This window comes from Carettochelys insculpta, chromosome 14, assembly GCF_033958435.1.
Source record: "Carettochelys insculpta isolate YL-2023 chromosome 14, ASM3395843v1, whole genome shotgun sequence".
Lineage (NCBI taxonomy): Eukaryota > Metazoa > Chordata > Testudines > Carettochelyidae > Carettochelys > Carettochelys insculpta.
Genome location: NC_134150.1, coordinates 5,181,101 through 5,202,518, shown reverse-complemented (window position 1 = coordinate 5,202,518; position 21,418 = coordinate 5,181,101). Strand labels below are relative to the sequence as shown.

General features: G+C 47.4%; 1 protein-coding gene across 4 annotated transcripts in view; it reads left to right on the top strand.

Annotated features, from left to right (window-relative positions):
- Positions 1–21,418, top strand: part of NUP93 (nucleoporin 93) — a 166,848-nt gene that overhangs the window by 98,364 nt on the left and 47,066 nt on the right. For 3 of the 4 annotated variants that reach the window (XM_075009042.1, XM_075009041.1, XM_075009043.1), the window contains 2 exons: positions 10,399–10,461; positions 14,893–15,021. In XM_075009042.1, the coding sequence (XP_074865143.1) occupies positions 10,399–10,461; positions 14,893–15,021 (192 nt within the window). Of the gene's footprint in view, positions 1–10,398; positions 10,462–14,892; positions 15,022–16,441; positions 16,503–21,418 lie in introns of all 4 variants that reach the window. The other variant, XM_075009044.1, reaches the window with a different exon arrangement.

Genomic DNA, 21,418 nt, shown 5'->3' with positions numbered 1-21,418 from the left:
CGGGGAAGAAAACTTCCAGCAAATGAGCATGCATGTATGTGTACACCTGCACTGGTTTGGACCAGAAAGGGTCATTCGAACCATCTAGTGTGCCCTCCTGTATATAATGCAGGCTAGAGAATCTAAACCAATGTACCCTTCATCAGACAGGCTTGTAACCTCTGGTTGAGCTAGAGTGTATCTTTTAGAGAAGACTCCCAGGCCCGATGTTAAAACTTCCTGGTAAAGAATCCACTGCATTCCAAGGTAGATTGTTCCATTTGTTAATTACACTCACTATTAAATTTGGCCCTTTATTTCTCAGCCAGGCACTTGAGCAGTCATATCTCTAACCTCCCCGCCCTTAAGGCAATATCCTGGACATTGCTTATATCACAGTAACAGCTGTCCCCCATGAAATCAATTATGTCTGGGCTGATGGCTCTTCTCAGTGGAGTAACAGGCTCCTTTAAAGGTGCAGGACATCTGGGTCACATCTCCCCAAGTGAAAGCGGGGAGCTGAGCTTACTCAGGGAGGTGAGAATTTTTGTCCATTACATCATGATACAGCTCTGTCTGCCACTCTTCTGTGAGAGTACATTCGTCACAGGAGAAAGAAACTGTAATCTCGTCAAGTGTGACAGGGACATGGAATTTCCATTGTTACATTGAGCAACTTCAGTTTCCATCCTATCCAGATATCTGCAGCTCTGAGGCTCAGGAAGAGGTTCCCCCGCCCTACACTCTATGAAAAATGAACAGCAATAACTAGAGGACAGGAGGCATGTGCCATTCTCTACGACAGCACAGTCCTCCTGGAAGGAGAGGAGATTCATCCTCCTCTCAGTATTATGGACAACAAGCCTTGATATCCTGGAGGTCCTCAAATTTAACAGAGAAGCGTGCAAGGACTGATGCCCTGAGGACACAGCAGACCTTGCCAATTACTGATATTGGAAGGTGAGGTTAGGAGAAGAGCTAGTCAAAGATTCAATCCTGTCTGTTGATAGGTACGTACAGCAGTCACTGACATCTCTAGTGATTGTCCCCAACTTGGCAGTTCAAAGGTAGCGCAGAAGGATCAACCCTCTTGATTTACCTTGAGAATTTTCAATTCATTTTTCGCTGGTGCTCAATTTTATTTAAATGATTCAGTGAAGGCAAAACACGTGTCACCTGCATTACTGTCTGTGGGATGTTGCTGTCTAGTGGCGGAGGCCTAGATAATAGGGACCTTGCTAATGTTGCCAGCTAAGAAGTTTTCTAGCTGCTAAGCTAGTTCAGGCCTGGCTATTTTGGGGAATTGAGAAACAAGGCATTACCTTCTGGATACCTGCGTGTGTGCATCTTGTATAGCAATTGCCTGACTGTGTAATACATAAACCTATTACGTAGTTCATGTAGTGCCAGCATGTCACCGAGAGATAGCGTCATATTTATATTTTAAAAAAATCTGTACACCCATCCCCCCAAACTAAAAGTGTTGCACTCGGATTGTATAAAACTGTCATCCGCTCTGTGTGTGTGGGTACATGGCTGTGCTTAGAACCTAGAGAAGGTTTCCTCTGTTAGACTCCAACCTATGAGCAGCAGGGTGCTGTCCTAGCCCATGGAAGTCAGTAAGCGTTGAGGAAACAGAGCATTCAAGAGCCTCAGCACTTATTTGGGAATAGGAATGGTACCGATAGACTGTAATTTGTGGTGGGGGGGTGTGATGGTGGGGCAAGGGCAATCTAGTTGTGTGTGTGCAGAGCATAATCCAATGGGCCTCCAGTTTGTGGTAGGGACCACTAGCTGTTGCCACTACTGCATGCTCCTGTGATTAGTGCATATGTAACCCTTCTATGGGAAGGAGTCAGCAGCAACCAGGGCTGGGGTTCAACAACTAGGGATTCCTTTTCATCCATCTCACATAGAACCGGCTCGAGCCCCCACCCAGTAGCCTGGGAGATTCACACATCCCTGGGCACCTCGGAGAGGCAGTGCTTCCCCACTCGCAAGCACAGTGTCTGAGTGTAGAAAAGAAACTTTTAATGAAAGAGGCAGAAAAGTCATAAGGCGTAATCTTAGGAAAATACCACACCCAGAGTTCATAACCAGTCTTGGATTGAGCAGTGTTCTTCTTCGAGTGTCCCCGTGGGTGCTCCACAATAGGTGACGGCTTGGCCGGCGCCGCAGATCGGATCTTCCAAGCAGTTTCTGCCGGACCGCGCATGCGCCGGCGCGCGCCGCTCCCTGGCGCGCTCCTGGCCATGTGCGCGATCCGGTCCCCGCCAGTTCCTCTCAACCGCCGTCGGCTGCAGACGGAATCCGACTAGGCTAAAGCCGCATAGCGTATTCAACGACTTTAATTGTTTTCTCTTTAAAGTTTTCAGTTATTTAGGCTACCATAAGTAGCCGGTTGTTATTTTGTGAAAAAAAACAAAAAAAAACAAACAACAAACAAGCTACGGAGGGACAGCTCAAGCCAGTCCCAGTAACAAGCGCCGGAGGCCGGGAGCTAGGGCCATCAGCCCTCCTGCTGAGGCAGGCCATCGGACGGGGAAACAGCACAAAGAGGGTGCTAAGTACCCATAAACAAACTCAAAGACTCACCAACAATGTCCTCCTCAGGCTTTAAAAAATGTGAGTCCTGCCGAGAGGCGATGCCAGTGTCCGATGGGCACAGTCTCTGCATAAGGTGCCTGGGGGAGTCCCATGTGGCACAAAAATGCGCCTTCTGTGCAAAATTAACAACAAGAGCACGGAGAGACAGGGAGATGAGGATTAAACTGCTGCTTCTTGACAAGGCCCTCCAGCCAGACGTGCCGGAGCGGCCGCAGCAGGAGGGACCCTCCGGGGCCCTTAGAAGAAAAGCTGCCTCCCTCACTCCATCAGCGCAAAAACGGAGGAGAGTTTCTCCAACCCGATCCCTGCCGGCAGCAACGGTGAGCGGGACGGGAGGAGCAAGCAGCCCCCAGCCGCAGCAACAGCTGATCGGCGGCGGCACGGAGAGCCACGTGGAAGCGGCTCAGCCTCCGATGATCAGCCAGCTGCCCCGCACCGCAGGCAGGGCGGCGGCTAAGCAAGCGCTGGTACCGGCAGCACCGCAGGCAGCGGCACCGACCCCCGGGGAACCGGCGGTGCAGAGCGCGCAGGCACGTAGCCTGCAGGCACAGAAGCACTCCGCACGTGCGGCACCGCCTTCGAGCGTGCCTAGCACGGTGCTGACGGGGCCGGGATCCCCCGCCCATCAGGGGGCGGAGTTACCTCCCTTAGGGAGGGGAAAGGCTGCACACAAGAGGAGGCACTGCAGCCCCTCTCCAGACAGGGCTGTGGAGCTCTTTTCTCACAGCCCTCCGCTCATGTTGCAGACTCCAACCAGAAGGCAGGGGTTCCCCCTAGCCTACCCGGAGCCCCCTTCTCCTTTCCTGCAATCAGCCTCCCCATGGCTGGCACCACCCTCACCCTTCCTGGGATTTGAAACGCTGGACTATTATGCAAAATCGCTCTCTCCAGTGTCTCGACGATCCCCCTCTCCCAGACACAGAGGGTACGTGCAAAGGGAATGGTCAAGGTCACCTTCCCAGGAACAGTGCCTATACTGCCATGGTCGTCCCTACCACGCGGGGCATGGACACCATCGGCAATCTACCAGGGAAAGATCCCCACATACTACCTCGTACCCCCGAGGGCAATCGCGATCGGGGACAGAGACTCAAACGTCCCAGGGGGGACTGGCCGTAGACCCACGAGATTTTCCCTCGCATACCTCCAGCGAGAGGGCGCACCATCACCATCAAGAACCGGAAGGGTCCAAAGAAATGTACCCCAGCGGTTCCTCGTTTTCCTCCCCGGATGAGGCCACGGCCTTAGGGGACGTCCATCCTAAGGACGATCTCAAACAGTTTCAGGAGCTGTTTAAGAGGGTAGCTTTCACGCAAGGCATCCAGACAGCACAAGTGCAAGAGAAACATCATAAGCTCCTTAAAAATTTGAGCTCCCCGGCCTCCTCCAGAGTAGCAATACCGCTTGATGAAGCGATCTTGGAGTCCGCCACTACCATATGGCAGACCCCTGCAACTATTCCGCCTGTTCAAAAGAGAGCGGATAAGAAATACTTCGTGCCGGCGAAGGGCATGGAGTTCTTGTTTAGCCACCCCCAGCCAAACTCCTTGGTGGTGGAGTCCTCGCAACAAAGACTAAAAACATCTCAATTTAAAACAGGGGGAACGGACAGAGATGCCAAGAAGCTAGAGCTGTTCAGCAGAAAGGTCTACTCCTCCTCCACCTTAACGTTGCGCATGGCAAATTACGCAGCGCACTTGGCGAACCATAATTTCGACAACTATGCCAGATTAACTTCCCTCATGGACTCGCTTCCAGAGGACAAAAAGCCGGTCCTCAAGGCCATAGTGCAAGAGGGCTACGCGGCTGCGAGGATGGAAGTTCAGATTGCTTTGGACGTTGCGGACACGGCAGCACGTTCCACAGCAACTGCAGTGGTGATGCGACGGGAGTCCTGGCTCCAGACCTCGGGTATACCGAGAGATCTGCAAGCGAAGATAGTCGACCTTCCCTTCGACTTGCAGAAGCTGTTTGCTGAATCAACTGACTCGGTCCTTCATTCCAGTAAAGATTCAAGAGCCACACTCAGGACCCTGGGGATTTACACCCCTCCATACTCAAAGAAAAGGTACTACCCACAGCAAAGGCGGTACCAGTACCAGCAACAGCGCCCCCAGTATCACAGGGGTTACGAGCAAGGGCGGCATCAGCAGCACCAGCAGTACAGAACCCCCAGGCGACGCTCACAACAGGGCCGTCCGTCCTCGGGACGGGGCCAAAGGCCACAAGTTTGACATACAGATCCAGGGCTGCGCCATCACCACCATTGCACAAGATCATCCGAAACGGCTTTTTCACCATCGCCTCCGACCATTCTACGACCAGTGGCAAAGGATCACCACAGACAAATGGGTGCTGGAGATCATAGCCACGGGGTACGCCATCCCCTTCCAGTCGCTCCCGCCGCCGCGACCCCCGCCCAAGCCCCACCCTCAGGAGGCCTCCCATGTAGCCAGGCTCAGGCAGGAGGTGGCCCACCTCGAGTTCTTAGGGGCGGTGGAGAAGGTGCCGGAGCAACTGCAAGGGAAAGGGTTCTACTCTTGGTATTTCCTCACGGAGAAAAAGACAGGAGGCTGGAGGCCCATCTTAGACCTTCGTGGCCTCAACAGGTATCTACGCAAGCAACGTTTTCGGATGATCACGATTGCCTCCATCCTTACAGCACTGGACGATGGAGACTGGTTCGCAGCCCTCGATCTACAAGACGCGTACTTCCACATAACCATCCATCCGGCTCACCGGCGTTTTCTCCGGTTCATGGTGGGCAACGAACACTTCCAATACAAGGTCCTACCGTTTGGCCTTTCCTCGGCCCCCAGAGTCTTCACCAAGACCTTGGCAGTGGTGTCAGCCTACCTGCACAGACAGGGGGTGTTTATCTTCCCGTATCTGGACGACTGCCTGCTCAAAGGGACCTCGAAAAGGGAGGTCCTCCGCATGATACGCGTCACAGCAAACACGTTCTCCTCACTTGGCCTGGTTATCAATCTGGCAAAATCAAAGATAGACCCCTCACAGGACATAGAGTTCATAGGGGCTCGCATAAACTCGGTCTCGGTGAGAGTATACCTACCAGAGGCTCGCTTTCGAGCCATCGGTTCCCTCGTGCAGGTCATCACCTTCAGCCCTACAGTGCCGGTCTTGACGTGCTTGCAGCTGCTGGGCCACATGGCAGCGGCGACGTTTGTGGTACAGAACGCCAGGTTGCAGATGCGCAGCATGCAACACTGGCTGGCAAGTGTATACAAGCCGGCAGTACACACCGTTCACAGGGTGGTGTCGCCCTCACCTGGGGTGCGCGAATCCCTGCAATGGTGGGTAAACCCCGGGAACTTGCTAACGGGGGTACCTTTCCATCAGCTGCAAATATCGGTTTTCCTCACTACGGATGCCTCCCTCATAGGGTGGGGAGCGCACATGGGCGAAGAGGTGGCTCAAGGACTGTGGTCACCCACGGAACAGTCTCTACATATCAATGTTCTAGAGCTCAGAGCAGTGTTCAACGCCTGCAAACACTTTCGAGACCGTATACGAGGCAAAGTCGTCGGGATCAGTACGGACAATACCTCCACCATGTTTTACATAAACAGGCAAGGAGGAGCTCGATCCCGTACCTTATGCGCGGAAGCAATCCGCCTATGGAACTGGTGCATCGCCCACGATATAATCCTGAGAGCCTCATACTTGCCGGGCGCGCACAACGTGAAGGCAGACCAGTTGAGCAGGCATTTTGCGCTCACCCACAAGTGGCAGATCCGTCCCGATCTACTACGGCCGATTTTCCACGCATGGGGGTTTCCCCAAATAGATCTGTTTGCCACTCAGCACAACAAACAGTGCCCACGATTCTCCTCCAGAGCAGGGCTGGGCTGGGGGTCCCTGGGGGACGCGTTCGCGATCCCGTGGGGGGGCCCCCTGCTTTACGCGTTTCCCCCCGCAGTGCTGATCCACAAGGTTCTGCAAAAAGCCAGGAGAGAAAAGGCTCGGATGATCCTGATAGTCCCAACGTGGGATCGCCAACAATGGTTCCCCCTACTCCTGCGCATGTCGGTCCGCCCACCGATGCCTCTTCCGGTGGCGCCGGATCTGCTCACGCAAGCCCAGGGGTCCATAGTGCATCCGCACCCCCAAAGCCTGCGACTGCAAGCGTGGCTAATCCATGGCTCAGCTCCCTAGAGAGCACATGCACAGTGGAAGTACAGCAAGTCCTAGAAAGTAGCAGGAGGACTTCCACTAGGAAAACCTACAAACAAAAATGGACTCGCTTCATGGCTTGGTGTTCTACCAAGCAGCTGGCCCCCCTTTCGGTGCCTATACCTACAATTCTAGAGTATTTACTGGACCTCAAGAGAGCAGGACTCTCGCTATCCTCGTTAAAGGTCCACCTTGCCGCCATCTCGGCGTTCAGACATGAGGATGGGGGGCACACGGTGTTCGCCCACCCTATGGTTACCAGGTTCCTCAAAGGGTTGGTAAACCTCTACCCCCCTCGGAAACCGATTCCACCCTCGTGGAGCTTGGACCTGGTGCTTACCACACTCATGGGGCCACCGTTCGAGCCCTTGGCCACGGTTCCCCTTCGCCTTCTTACAATAAAGACGACCTTTCTTCTTGCAATTACGTCGGCTCGTCGGGTGAGCGAGCTTGCGGCAGTCATGGCAACGCCACCCTGCACTGTCTTTTCCAAGGAGGCGGTAACCATACGGCTGCATCCAGCCTTTGTTCCCAAAGTTTCTTCCGAGTTTCACATCAATGAACCTATTGTTCTACCCTCGTTTTATCCAAAGCCTCATACCTCCAGCGAAGAGGCGCGCCTACACCTCCTGGACGTGAGGAGGGCGCTAGCCTTCTACGTAGACAGGACCAAGTCCTTCCGGAAAACGGATAGACTCCTAGTCTCCCTCGCTCCCAAATCAAAAGGAGAAGGTCTCTCATCGCAGAGAATTTCAAAGCACATTGTATCCTGCATAAAAATGTGCTACGAGCTCAAAAAGACTCCTTTGTCGGCCACTCCGAGGGCTCATTCCACCAGGGCGGTGGCAGCATCAACAGCCTTTTTCAAGGGCGTTGCATTGAAAGACATTTGCAGAGCGGCGACCTGGTCATCCTACGACACCTTCGCCAAACATTACGCCCTTCACAGGGTATTCCAAGAGGATACCCGTCTCTCCGCAGCGGTCCTCTCGGGGACCAGCTGCACTTAATCCGATTACCCACCACCTATCTTGGGTTACTGCTGGGTAGTCACCTATTGTGGAGCACCCACGGGGACACTCGAAGAAGAAAGAGAAGTTACTCACCGTAGTAACGGTGGTTCTTCGAGATGTGTCCCCGTGGGTGCTCCACTTCCCGCCCATCCTCCCCGCTTCGGATCTCTGTTAGTATTTTGCAGGGGCACCCGAGGCGGTTGGTCGAGGAACTGGCAGGGACCGGATCGCGCACATGGCCAGGAGCGCGCCAGGGAGTGGCGCGCGCCGGCGCATGCGCGGTCCGGCAGAAACTGCTTGGAAGATCCGATCTGCGGCGCCGGCCAAGCCGTCACCTATTGTGGAGCACCCACGGGGACACATCTCGAAGAACCACCGTTACTACGGTGAGTAACTTCTCTTTCTTTGCCTCTGAGGCTCCCCAGTGCAACATTGTGAACAGCCAATATACCCGCCCAAACTTTCTCTGTACCCCCCTTCAAATGCCTCACTTACAACTCTGTCCAGTCCTTGCAGGCCCTGACACATCAGCCTGATGCATTCCCAAATTGAACCTGAGGCAATGCCATCTTTGTGCTGGTCTGGCATTCCACTTGCCCCCTTGCCAGCTGTTCCACCGGCCATCTGCTGCTTCTCCTGCCAGCTGCCCACTGGTTGCACCTGCCAACCGCCTGCTGCTGCTTTTACTAGCCGTCCTCCGGTTGCGCCTGCTGGCCACCTGCTACTCCTCCTACCAGCCGTCTGCCGGTCGCTCCTACCAGCCATCTACTGCTCCTCCTACCGGCTGACCGCTGGTCACCCACTGCTGTCTTGTGGGTTTTTCTGTAGGCAAAACCCTGTGATTACAGCTCTCCATAGCTTCAGCCACCAGTGATTTCAGCTCATAGTGGCACTCAGCTCTGGGCCTAGCCACAGCATCTCAGTATCCACCCAGGTGGATTCTCACAGAATAACTATAGACGTATTTTATGTCTACCTTTTGAACAGTGGGGGTGGAGGGAGAACTGGTCAAATTAGTCTTACAGCTGTATAACCAAAAGGCTTCCAGCCAGCTGGTTTAACCACTATCCCCCCCTCTCCTTTTACCTCACAATGCTTAGATGGAGGGAGCTCTGTGCAATGCATATCTTACGCAGAGGTGATGACTGCCCTGTACCCCCACAACAACTTGAAGCATTGGTGAGACTCCACAATTCTTACATTGGGTGATGGCATAAATTGTGACTTTACAACAATATGTTGTTTACAACAGACAAAAGTTCATTGCTTCACCTGCTCCCGTTAGGCTTTGTTTACAAGGCACTACGTATGCCCACCTTTGTATTTTCATTCAAATAATCTCTGAAGGACACATTCCCCAAATCCTTCCGCACTATTGAGCTCCTGCTGGCACGTTGCTCACACATAGAACATCAGAGATACAACATGCTGAACTTCCGCTCTTAATCCAAGAGCTTTCTTCACTTCATGTGGAGATTTAAATTGCTCCTATTTATCAGCCATTGTAATTTAATATTTTAAAGGGAAATGAAAGTTGATGTGTGGGGTATTTTTTTAAACTTACTAATGAGTTGTCTCCGAGCCCAGGAATAACAAACCTGGATGATCTGGTATTTGGATATACATCACAGCAAAATGACAAGATAAAGCTGAGTAATTCTCCTCTAATAAAGGCATTTTTGTTGGTCTTACAGTTTTCTTCTTAAGGTAGAGGAGGGGAGAGACTATTTGCAAACTTTTCCAGTGTGTTTTTAATTGTTTAGTCCAGTGGTTCCCAACCTTTTCACTAGTACAGACCCCAAGTTACCTCCCCCAGGCCGTTTATGGACCCCCAGTCACATCTCCAGATGGTTCGTGGACCCTCCAATGACCTTCACAGACCCTGTCAAAGCCAATTCTGGCTGCTACGTATGCGTCATTAAATGAAAAAGGAAACCGCAACATAGATTTTCTGACAGCAATTAATAACGTTATTGGAAGATATTAAAATTTAAAATAATTGATTGTAACATAGCAATTTATTTAAAACACATTTTCTATGATAATTTTTATTTATCTTTTGTTTTTTTCATGGACCTCCTGCAATGCCCTTGGGGATCCATGGACCCCAGATTGGGAATCATGGGTTAGTCATTTTACCCTTTTGCAACTATTTCTAAATTTCTCTTTCTCGGTTTTCAGTTGGCCTCTAGAACTCTGCTCTTGCCAGAAGCTAGCAAGACACAACCTTTTTTACTTACCAGAGTCCGACTAATCTTATCTCTCTAACAAGCTTTCACCCAAGTTCCCTCATACAGAGAGCAACTGCGAGAGGAACCATTTGCTGGGACAAGGAGATAAGAGAATAGAAGCAGGACGCTTCACTAGGATTTAATGCATATTAAAACAGGGGATTAATGTTATTTTAATTTTCACACTGAGCTTTATGGGCATCTTACTGTACCTTGAGTGAAATGAAATGACCTTTAAACTTTGCAGGAGTGTACTGGGGAGAAAGCTGCTAAGATTTTTAAAGTTGAGGGAGCTGAGTAGTGCCGCATGCATCTCATTTAAGTGTAAGGCTGGTGGGTTTCAACCAAAACTGTATTTCTCCTTCTTTCCATAGGGTTTCCTGAAAAATGAAAAAGATAATGCATTGCTGTCAGCCATTGAAGAGTCCAGGAAAAGAGTAAGTTGAAAAGGAGTATTTAAAAAAAAAAAAATCACAATGGACATTTTTACAAATTAAATGCTGAATTTGAAAAGTAGACCACATTTAAAAGCTCTTGATTCTTTCACAGTGTGTGGAACAATTATAAATGGTTAGTACCACTTACTCCTTGCTCTGTGAATAGACTCTTGTTTTTGTGTACATAACCTTTGAAACTGTGATTTCAAAAAGCCCTTGCTGTATAATGAGTTTGAGAATGCTATAGTTCTGTTAGCAAGTGGAGTAGCCCATTATGTATCTGACAGTAGATCTGAGACACACATAAGAGTGTTGGACGTTAGAACCTCTGTATTAAAGTGGTAAAATCCTTTTGTGATGCCAAGAAACACTCTTATCTTTATGACTTGTCTTGGGAAGGGAGCACAACTGGATGATGACAACTTTCCATAAAAGGACACTATGAAGTAGATCTATACTCAAGCGAAGATTGACTGCGGAAAGATTCATCTTCCAGAGTTTGTTTTTGATATGGCAAGACTGACCTATCTTAGCTTGGCCGCCAACCCTGTATTCCATGCTATTACATGGTGTAAGGGACATCAACACAAGACTTCTGAGCCCTGGACTACACTAAATAAGAAAGTCCATTCTGATGCGTCCATTCCAGCGACACAAATGGTGGAGCTAGAATTGCATATCAGAAATCCACTTTCTACCCTAGTGTAGATCTAGCCTATGCAATGAATTCACAGTAAGCTTGTCTCAGTTTACACATGCAGATGCTGAGTTGTGATGCTCTCTACATACAATGAAAAATTGTGTTCAGTGTCCAACAAAACAAAAAAAAGTCCTGTAGCACTTTAAAGACTAGCAAAATAATTCATCAATAAATTATTTAATATTTAATAATTTAATATAATAAATACAATATATGCAATACCTTTATTAAATACATTTTTATTATATTTATATATAATTAATAAATTATTTCATTAGTCTTTAAGGTGCTACAGGACTACCTCCTTGTTTTGTGAAGCCGCAGACTACCACGGCTACCTTTCAATGTCTAACAAGTTATAGTGCAATGAGATTTAGTTATTTGTATATAACATTTGAATCATCCCTATTAAATGGTTTGTTTTAAGTGGGTAAATGTTCAGAGCTAAATTCTTGTAATAATGAAATTATATTTGATGAAGATGTGTGCAAAAATATTGCACTACTGTGTTTCCATGTACACGCACACACATTTGAAACATTTGTTTTAAGACATACCTTTTGTTTCTGTTTAACCATGAAGATATTGACAGTACAGTAAAGGAAAAATGGAGCCTAGAATCATAGGGCTGGAAGGAACCTCAGGAGGTCATCTAGTCCAGCCCCCTGCTTCAAGCAGGATCATCCCCAACTAAGTTATCCCAGCTGGGACATCCCAGTCATCCTAGCTGGCTCCATGTTTATTTTAATATTATACAGTACCAAAACCTCACGGCCTAGGCATATATGTATTAGAGCAATTAAATGTTTGCTGTCAAATGCCATGGTCTTTGATGAAGTCATATATACGGATGCATGTTTTTTTCCAACAGAGAATATTCTAACATTGGGTCATAATTAGATGAAAAAAAATAGTTCAGCCAACCAAAATATATGGTTGCACACCACAGCACAAAATTGTTGGTGCGTGTGAAATAGAGCTGGATGACAGAAAGGAGGTGAAGATATAAGTCAAATAATTCAGACGAGCAATGTTCTGACATCTTCCTTAAATCTAGAAAGAGACATGATCTTAGATATGGGGTGATCAATTATTTTGTCAAGGTTCAAATTTCTCGGTTAAGGTACAGTCGAGGTCCAAACTCCAAAGAAAACAATATAAAAATAATAGTGAGTATGGCAATTCAGATTTGGCCCTGTATACAGGATGAACCTCTCTAGTCCAGCACCGTCGAGAGCTGACTGGTGCCGGAAAAGAGAATTTGCCGAGCCACGGGAGGTCAGTATTGTCTAGCAGCATTGCCAACACTTCCACTGGGTACTGGGCTCTTTAGAAGACGTTTAGGGGTAAATTAAAGCTAAATAACAGCACAGAATACTGAGAGCCAGTACTGGTGGCTGGAAACAAACTTCATGGGACCACAGGAAACTTGGCCACACCCATGATGATTGGTCATCCAGCCCACTAAAATCATGCCAGATTATGGAGTTTTCTGGTCAAGAGAGTTCTGGATTAGAGAGGTTCAACCTGCAGTCAATAAGCAGACTCAGGGCCAAATCTGAATTGCCATACTCATTATTATTTTTATATTATTTTCTTTGGAGTTTGGACCTTGACTGTACTTTCACCAAAAAATCCAAGCCTTGACAAAATAAAATAATTGGTCACCCCATCCCTAAGAATCTCTCTTTCTGGAGTTAAGGAAGACGTCACAATATTGCTCATCTCAGTTATTTGCAGCTGCTTGCACTATCACACCAAAAATTAATGGCACTACAATGAAGCAGCATCTCTTCTGTTGCTGTGTGCATAGGGAGCAAACCCCTTTCCATTTGTGAGTTTAAAAGTAATAACTAAAGAGTGTGACATCTTAGCAGTTGTTGGTTTTTAAGGATAAGTTGATCCTATTTACTTCCCTGAGTTTTGGAAAGGCTGAGAGAATGGGGCTACTTCAGGACTAATCCTGAGGTGTGCTGAACTTGTGAGCTGCAGATGTTCAGTGCTTTCAGGATCCACACTTTAAGAATTGTTTTCTATACCTCACAAAGGCCTGTTAGTATTTCTCACAACATTGCATGGCTTCTCCAACATCTGTCCCCTTTCTTCAGGGTTGTATGTTGAATACCATTTTCCTGGACAATATTAAGGGGGCTGCCTTCACCGCCTGTGAGCTCCGCTCCCGCTCACATGCTGCCATGACACTTACAGCCTGGCAGGCAGATGACAGATAATGAGAAGTGTTGTTTTTGCTGTAAAACTTTGCTGATTTAAGCCCTAAATGCCACTTCCGTCCTTGAATCCAACCTTCTGAACCACAAGAAGACTCAGTTAAGTCCCAGAGTATCTCTTCTTAGAGCTTTGAGGCGTGTGCCAAGCCAAGTGATGGTCCTGATACCAACTGTAGTGATTTCACCACAATCAGATAAATACTGTACCTGCATTCAGTACGTTGTTTATAAGCGAGAGGTCCTAGTCAGGATCAGGGCCCTATTGTTCTAGGCGTTGTACAAATGCGTAACAGGACACTTGGGCACCCTGAATTTTGATCCCTCTTCCCTGATTTTTTTTTTCTTTTTAAATTCTTCAGCCTGCTTCCTGAAATACTGAGGAATATCTCATAAAAGCATCCGAATAAAGCATGGGCATGAAACATGCATTTGTCTTTCATGCTGTATCTTTTAGATTTGTAGCAATACAGTGAAAAATTTGCTTTAGCTGGACTATGCAAGAGCCCATCAAAAGTACTTGCCTACTAGAGCAGTGGGTAGAACAAATTTGACCTGGCAATTGGGGGTTTACTGTAAAGCCAAGAACAGAGACGGATGTAGAGGAGGAAAGCTTGCCTCAAGGAATAGTCCACAGTGCGGATTTCACTCATGTTGCTCTTTAATGTTTCTGTGAGGGCGGGAATGGGCTGTCTTCTCCTTGCACTGGGAGAGACATGTAGCTCTGTCTTCATACTGAGAAAGCATTAGCACCACCCCTTCCCAGGACAGTCTCGCTAAGGCAGCAGGGCGGCAGACATAACTCTAAGGCACACCAGGTGATGGCGGCAGCGTGGGGATGGCATGGCACGCATCGAAATGTTGCAGACTGTGATTCCCTGACTTCCATTTAACTGGCCAATCTGAACCAAAAGTACTCCTGAAGTTCAGCTTATAAGAAACCTCTTCTGCTGTTGATGCACAGTGCTGTGGACAAATATTGAATCATCTCTTGTTTTTGCTCCAGACTTTTTGGAAACAGAAGCTGCAGTTGGTACCAACTGATGAAAGTTGGGAGTTCAACCAATTCCCTGTAGTGTGTCTGATAGTGATGGCACGAGCATCAGATGGCTCTGTGTGTTGAATCAGTAATTCACATCTTTGAATGCAAACCTGTTAATATTATTTGTATGTACAGTGGGGCTTCCAACCAGGAGCAGAGCTTGATTGTGCAAGGCATTCATTTCACAGTGAGATGTGTGTGCAGGTGCCTTCATTTTGCTAGCCCCTTGCTTGTGTTTAAGTTACTAAAACCCTGAACAGTAATCACTTCTAGATTATTTGCTGCGGGACCCTGCATCTGGAAGGCGCTCTCAATATTTAATTAGTTAATGTTTTATTTTGCTTTTGACTCCTGTCTGTGTTACACTTATAGCAGAGCTCATCAGTGGTTATAATTTATATTGCCCTTCAGAGACTGTTTAGTGTTTGTGTGTTCTTTAGCTTTTGTCATTTCTCTGCAAATAGACCTTTGGTATGGCAGAAGAGTACCACCGAGAATCAATGCTGGTCGAATGGGAGCAGGTGAAACAAAGGATTCTTCACACACTACTTGCTTCAGGAGAAGATGCTCTTGACTTTACCCAGGAGAATGAGGTATTTCTGAAACTTGCCATACGTTGCGCTGGTGATACATGCTGCACGCACAGCTAGTAATCCGGTGTTGCTGAATTCAATGTGGATAATTATACTGACCTGATTTTATGAAAAAAGACAGTTATTTGCATTTATTTAAAACCGCTAGTGAATTCTAAAGTCACCAGGACTTATTTTAAAATTAGCTTTATTTACTTAATGATTTATGCAGCGTAACGACTTTTTATATCCCCATATCATACAACAACTTGCATAGGCTGGAACTTGTCAGACATGTTAACTCCATTGGGAAGCACTTTGCTGTCACTGATACCAAGGCAAAACAAAACAGCAGTCATGAAGCACTTTAAAGACTAACAAAATGATTTATTAGGTGATGAGCTTTCTTTGGGCAGACCCACTTCTTCAGATCTACAGACTATCCAGTCCAGACACAGTTATGTAGTACAGAGCTCTAAAAAAATTGCAATAAAACCTGACAACTCAAATACATGAATGGCAGGAGGTGGGTGCAGAGGGGAGGATGTTGAGTGTCTTGCCTGAGATAATTATGAACTTCCCTTTCTGTGAAGACTAACACAGCTACCTCTCTGATACCAAGGCAGTTTGGTTGAAGTCACTGGAGCTGCTTGGGTATAACTGAGAGTAGTGTTTTCAATCGGCAGCGGTCAAAAAACAGCCCCTGGGCCGGATGCAGTTTGCCAGAGTTAGCTCTGCGGATTAATCTGCGGATCCTGTTAGCCTCAGATCACCATTACTGGCTAATGGGAGCGGCTGGAAGCAGCAGAGACTGGTTTGCTACTTCCTGCAGCTCCCACTGGCCAGGAACAGTCAGCAATGGCCAACAAGAACTGTATTCGCTAGGGTTAGTCCTAATGGGCCACCAAACACTTTATTTACCTGTGATCTATTTATCATGTGGGTGTATCTGCAGACCTGCAGGTAAATAAAGCTTCCGGTGGCCCACCTGGGTGAGCCACAACTGTGCCATGGGCTGTTTATTGATCATCCCTAGTTTAGATTTTACTCTCTTCCTGCATTTCTCCACTGTCATCTCACCCCAGCCTGGATAGATGGCATTCTTTCCAGTTAGTGGGGCAGCTGCATTCACTTGTTTGATTTGGTATGGGCTGACGTGGAGAAACCAAATGTATACAGAAGTGTGGGAGTGTGAGTTGGGTTAGAAGGGTTTATCCTCCAAGTTTCTCTGAACTGAGACCAGCTTAATTGCAAGTTGCCTCTAATTCACATACAACAGCAACGTCAGCTTGGGTTTCTGTTGAAGGGGCCATTTTCTGCAGCGGTTGGTGCCGTATGCTTTTGAGACCTCTACTGTAGGTTTGTACAATGCTAATTAGTTAAAATGAATAAAAGAGTAAAATCACTTGAGTAAAGCCTGGTCCCTTTGTTTCAATGCTAGATATATGCTTATTCACAAATTTGAAAAAAGTATCCGGTATCCTCCTCAGAAGCTCCATATTGTGAGTAGAACAGCATGCAGCTGAGCGCAACGTTGTGGTAACACTACTTCTTTTGTTCTGGAAGCATCAGGCCAAAGTATGTCCCGGGAGTGTGCAGTTCTGTCCCAGCCCACCAGCCACTGTTCCATGCAAAACTATAACCTTGAAGAGGAGAAGCAGCCTATTACTGTCTTTAAGGGCCTGAATACAGCCCTATTTTTAGCATTGCTTTTTTCTCCTCTCTGCTGCACAAAGATGCAGCTGTTGGAGAAGTTTATGGCATTGCAAACTGTGGGTTTGCCTCTTATTTTTTTAATACTGGTATTAATGGGTTATCATCTGCATAGGGATTTGGCAATAATTAAAATTTGTTAATGAAATGTTCCTTATTTGACTGCCACTATCTTAAATATAGGTTAATCCCAGCTAATACATTTCTTATTATGGAAACACCTTCCCTCTGTTCCCTATTTTACAGGTGCTTTTCTTTGACTTCCCAGCAGGTTGTCCAACTTTGCTGCCTTAGGAAAGGAAAATAATACAGGCTGAACTCATTTAAAACTAAGCAAGACCATCCATTGTCTTGTGACATGAAAGTCGTAAGATTCAAGAGCTATTCTGGAATCTTCCAGCAGAGAGAGAGGGAGAAAAATGGAGTTTCCTTTTGCTTTTCCTTGAAGCATCAGCTACGTGCTTCTGGCAAAAGCTGGGTACTATAATTAGGAGCTCAACCAACTGCTCTGATACGGCAAATCTTGTCTTCCTGCATCTTTGATATAGAAATGAACACTAACTCCCTCCAGGGCAGTGGAGACACAGAATGGCAAAATGGCGAAAAGAGATTTCCCTCAAAGATTTTTGTGAATGAACATTAGTGCAGGTACAGTCTTTATATGCCTGTGAAAGTTCTTGTGGTACCAATGTGTAAAGAGCATTTAAAATCCTTAATGAATTCCAGTCCTTGCCTTGAGAAGTCAAAGGTCTGAGAGGCTTGAAGTGCATCTACTGTGTTAAAAGCTGGTTATCCCACAGCAGGTTGTTTGTCTAAGGTCTTGTTCCAGTCAAATAAGTTTTTTGTGTGTGTGCGTGATACAAACAGGTACAGCGTGTAGAACAGAACAGAGTTTTAATTAATATCCTCTGGAGGTGCAGAATCAGGTAGAAAGGCACAAATCCAAACACAGCAGGAGGCAGGCCAGCCACTGAACCAGTTCTTAGACTTTGGGCAAGCCTATTTGGGCATACTGAAATTACCAGCGTGTTACTCATGGAAATAAGACCAATTAACAGGCAAAGCTTACAGTCCAAACAAACCAGTCCAGGTCTTGCTTCTGACTCTGCTCCTCCCCTCACCCCCAAAACTATTTCTTGCAGAGAGCATGTGTGTGGGTAGCTGGCGGAGATCAGTTTTTTGTGCTACCCACCTAAACCTGGCTTCATGTTCCAGCACTGCTCCTGTAATCAGACCAGTTCACATTAATTCTTAGGCCAGTGGTTCCCAACCTTTTCAGTCACATGGCAAACTTCGGTGAGACAGACAGTTCCATGGCACACCCACTTGCTCATAAACATCGCATTGACATATATTTACTGTGGCTACAGTCTTACCAGAGAGGTCTGCAACATAGCAGTGCACACAACAGGCTAAAGGAGGAACAATGGCATTAATGTTTCAAATCCAGTGCAGAGTACACTGTCTTTGACAGTGAGCACAGGCAGATTTTCAAAATTTGTTCAACTCCACGTTAGTGATGTTGAGTAAATGAGTAACCACTGAAAGCAGCTCCCCTCCCTGCCAAGCCCGTTGGAACCAGGGCGCAGCATTTAAATTGCATCCTGGCTCCAACAGGCTCCTGCCTTCCCTACTCTCCCCTTTGCTACTGGACACAGTAGGGGCAGGCTCCCCACCAGCTCGTTTGTGCCTGGAAGCAGCATTTCAGCTGCCTCCCAGTGAGAATGGGGTCCTGCGGGGTTGGTGTTTCCCCAAACAGTGGCTCTGCAGAGAGCCACCCCAAGGGGCAATTGACTCAATTTCATGGCATGGTTGGACAGTTCTCACGTCACACCAGTGTGCCACGGCACACTGGTTGAAAACCACTGTCGTAGGCTTTTCTTTTGCCCTGTTATCTTGAGCTGCTGCTTTTTGCTCTGTCCTCTATCTTCTTTTTCTCTTGTAAAGCTTTGCTGTCAAATAGCTCATTCCTGCAGTGACAAAGAGGCATTTCTATTCTAAATCCTCCTTCAGCTCGGTATATCATGCCTGTAAATTCCCTGAATTCTGGGACTTCACAACACTTTCAGGCAGCACTGCACAAAGATGTGAGTTTTCTGACCGATGTTCTTCCATCCTGATCTCCTGCACAGTAATGCACTGTGTATACTGGCCAAGCCATTCGGAGAGCTGACGAAATGTCTGCCCAGGTTTCTGCCTGCAAATATTCATATGCATATAAGGCCAATGAATAATGCATCTTTATAAGCATGTGGTTTGGTGCACAAGTGAAAATGAATGCTCGCATGAGGATAAGTGAAGGGAGAGTCCTTTGAGAAGACGGCATTATTGAGCAAAATTAATTTAAAAGCAGAAGCATGATGGCAGTGCCATCAGAGTGCAGTTTTTGGAAATGAATACTTGTGAAAATAAGTGTGGAAGTCCCAGGAAAAAATGTTCTTGAAGACACAAATTCTTGAGAAGAAAAAGAACATGGTTTGTAAAACCAGAGCAAAGCGACACTGCGTAAACGTAAGGTTGTGGATGTGACAGAATAGATTTCTGTAATTCAGCCAACATGCTTGTCAGCCCTGTTCCTTTTCCTGATACTGTTACATTTAAGGTGGTATCAAAATACAGTGTACCTTATCCACTGCTAGTCTTTCTCTCATATTTTAGAATCTCCATCTTTTTAAATATTTAAAATATCATCTCTGTCCTCCTGCTTGAACAATCCTAAATGAACCCCTTTCCTCATTTCTCAGTAGGTATAGCTCTGTAAGGTTGCTGGTTATAAAGAGACAGCTTGCATAGTGTTCTGTTGTTCCATTTTGGGGTGGAGAGAGGCAAATACCTTTTCCCATGTTAACTGGCTGACTTAATGTCAGCTTTTCAAAATGAGCTTAGAAGTGTTTTTTTCCAATTTCCATGTCAATTGGAAAAAGAGGTGAAGCTGCTGTTCTTCCTTGTGTGCTTGCTCACGTCAGTGCCACGTCTGCTGTGTGCATCAGCTCCAGAAGATTTTTGTCCGCTAGAGGTACCTATGGGTTGGCTGTAGGGCTCCCTGAAGTTACACCTTCATGGCGGTGTTTAAAAGTCCCTGCTGACTTGTTGCCTCCTTGGTTCCTTCTTACCACCACTGATGGTTATTGGAGCGCCAGTTCTCTTATGCTCAGCACTCCCCTAGTGGACTTTTCTTGTACCTGTAAATAATTGAGAACTTAGTTCAAACAGTTCATGGTTAGTTTAGCTAAGTCTCCCCCTCCCCTCACATTTCATAGAATCATAGAACCCTAGGACTGGAAGAGACCTCAAGAGGCCATCGAGTCCAGCCCCCTCCCCTCTTGGCCGGACCAAGTACTGTCTAGACCATCCCTGATAGACGTCTATCTAACCTGTTCTTAAATATCTCCAGTGATGGAGATTCCACAACCTCCCTGGGCAATTTATTCCACGGTTTGACCACCCTGACAGTTAGGAACTTTTTCCTGATGTCTAAACCTCCCTTGCTGCAGTTTAAGCCCATTGCCTCTTGTTCTGTCCTCCCAGGCCAAGAAGAACAAGTTTTCTCCCTCCACCTTATGATACCCTTTTAGATACCTGAAAACTGCTATCATGTTTCTCCTCAATCTTCTCTTTTCCAAACTAAACAAGCCCTCCTGGAGATCAGGGCTTACCTCCACTTCAGGGATTCATGTTGTGAGTGTCCTGGTCTGAAGCCTATGCCAAAGGGAGACCCATGCAACTCCTGCTTAAAGTGTTGGGGGAAGCCCATCAGACTGAGAAGTGGTAAAATGTGTGGAGGCTTCCATGCAAGGTCTAAGAAAGAGGGGGACTTTAGACTGAAGCTGCCGCATACGGAATCAGCCTTTAGTTCCCAGCCAGCGCAAGAGGCATCCAACCACAAACCCAGCCCTTTGGTGTGGAGTGCCCAAGCCTCCATAAGAAAAGTTGCAGCACCAAGAAAGGACTCTGTCTCCAGTGACCTTTGGCACCTTAGCTCCCCAGCGCCAAAGTCCTCCTCTGGTGTGATTGCCCAGCACTGTTCCCATTCCCTGGTCCCAGACGAAGGAAGAAAGAGAGGTCATTCTGTTACTAGAGCAGTGGAGTGAGGAGGCATGTGTGGGATACAACCTGCAGCAAGACACCCTGCTCTGGCTCTTAGCTGGCCAGCACTATCTACCCCAGCCTTGCAGGGAGGTCCATCAAGTCCAGTTCTAATGACATCTTTAATGCAGGAGTGCCAGGAGGAGGGCTTAGACCTTCCCTCCACACCAGACACCTTTTAGCTGCCAAGGGACATCGTTGCGATGGTGCAATCATCAGCATAGGTAGCCCAAAGATGCACGTTGCCTCCCAAGGGCCAGCCAGTGATGAAGCAGTGCTATTTGCCCTCATGTTGGTACTGCTTCAAGCTGCCATCTCCCTTTGTGCCACTTAGTTGTTGAGGTCAGAGCCCTTGTGGGAGTTCTACACCTCTAGGTGAAGCTGGCAATGTGCCAGCCCAGAGGAGGGGCTGAAGAAGGGCAGCTATTACACGTGATGCCATGGCCACTGCAGTGGCTGGTGCCAGCTCAATGGCCTTTCTGGACCCTGTACACCTGCCACCATGCCCAAAGGCTGGGGTCCAACATCACATCAGTCCACTTAATTGTCTTACTACAGCGTTTCTCAGCAGGCTAGAGATGATGCAGTATTTGGCAGAGCAGGGCTGCAGTCTGTGACT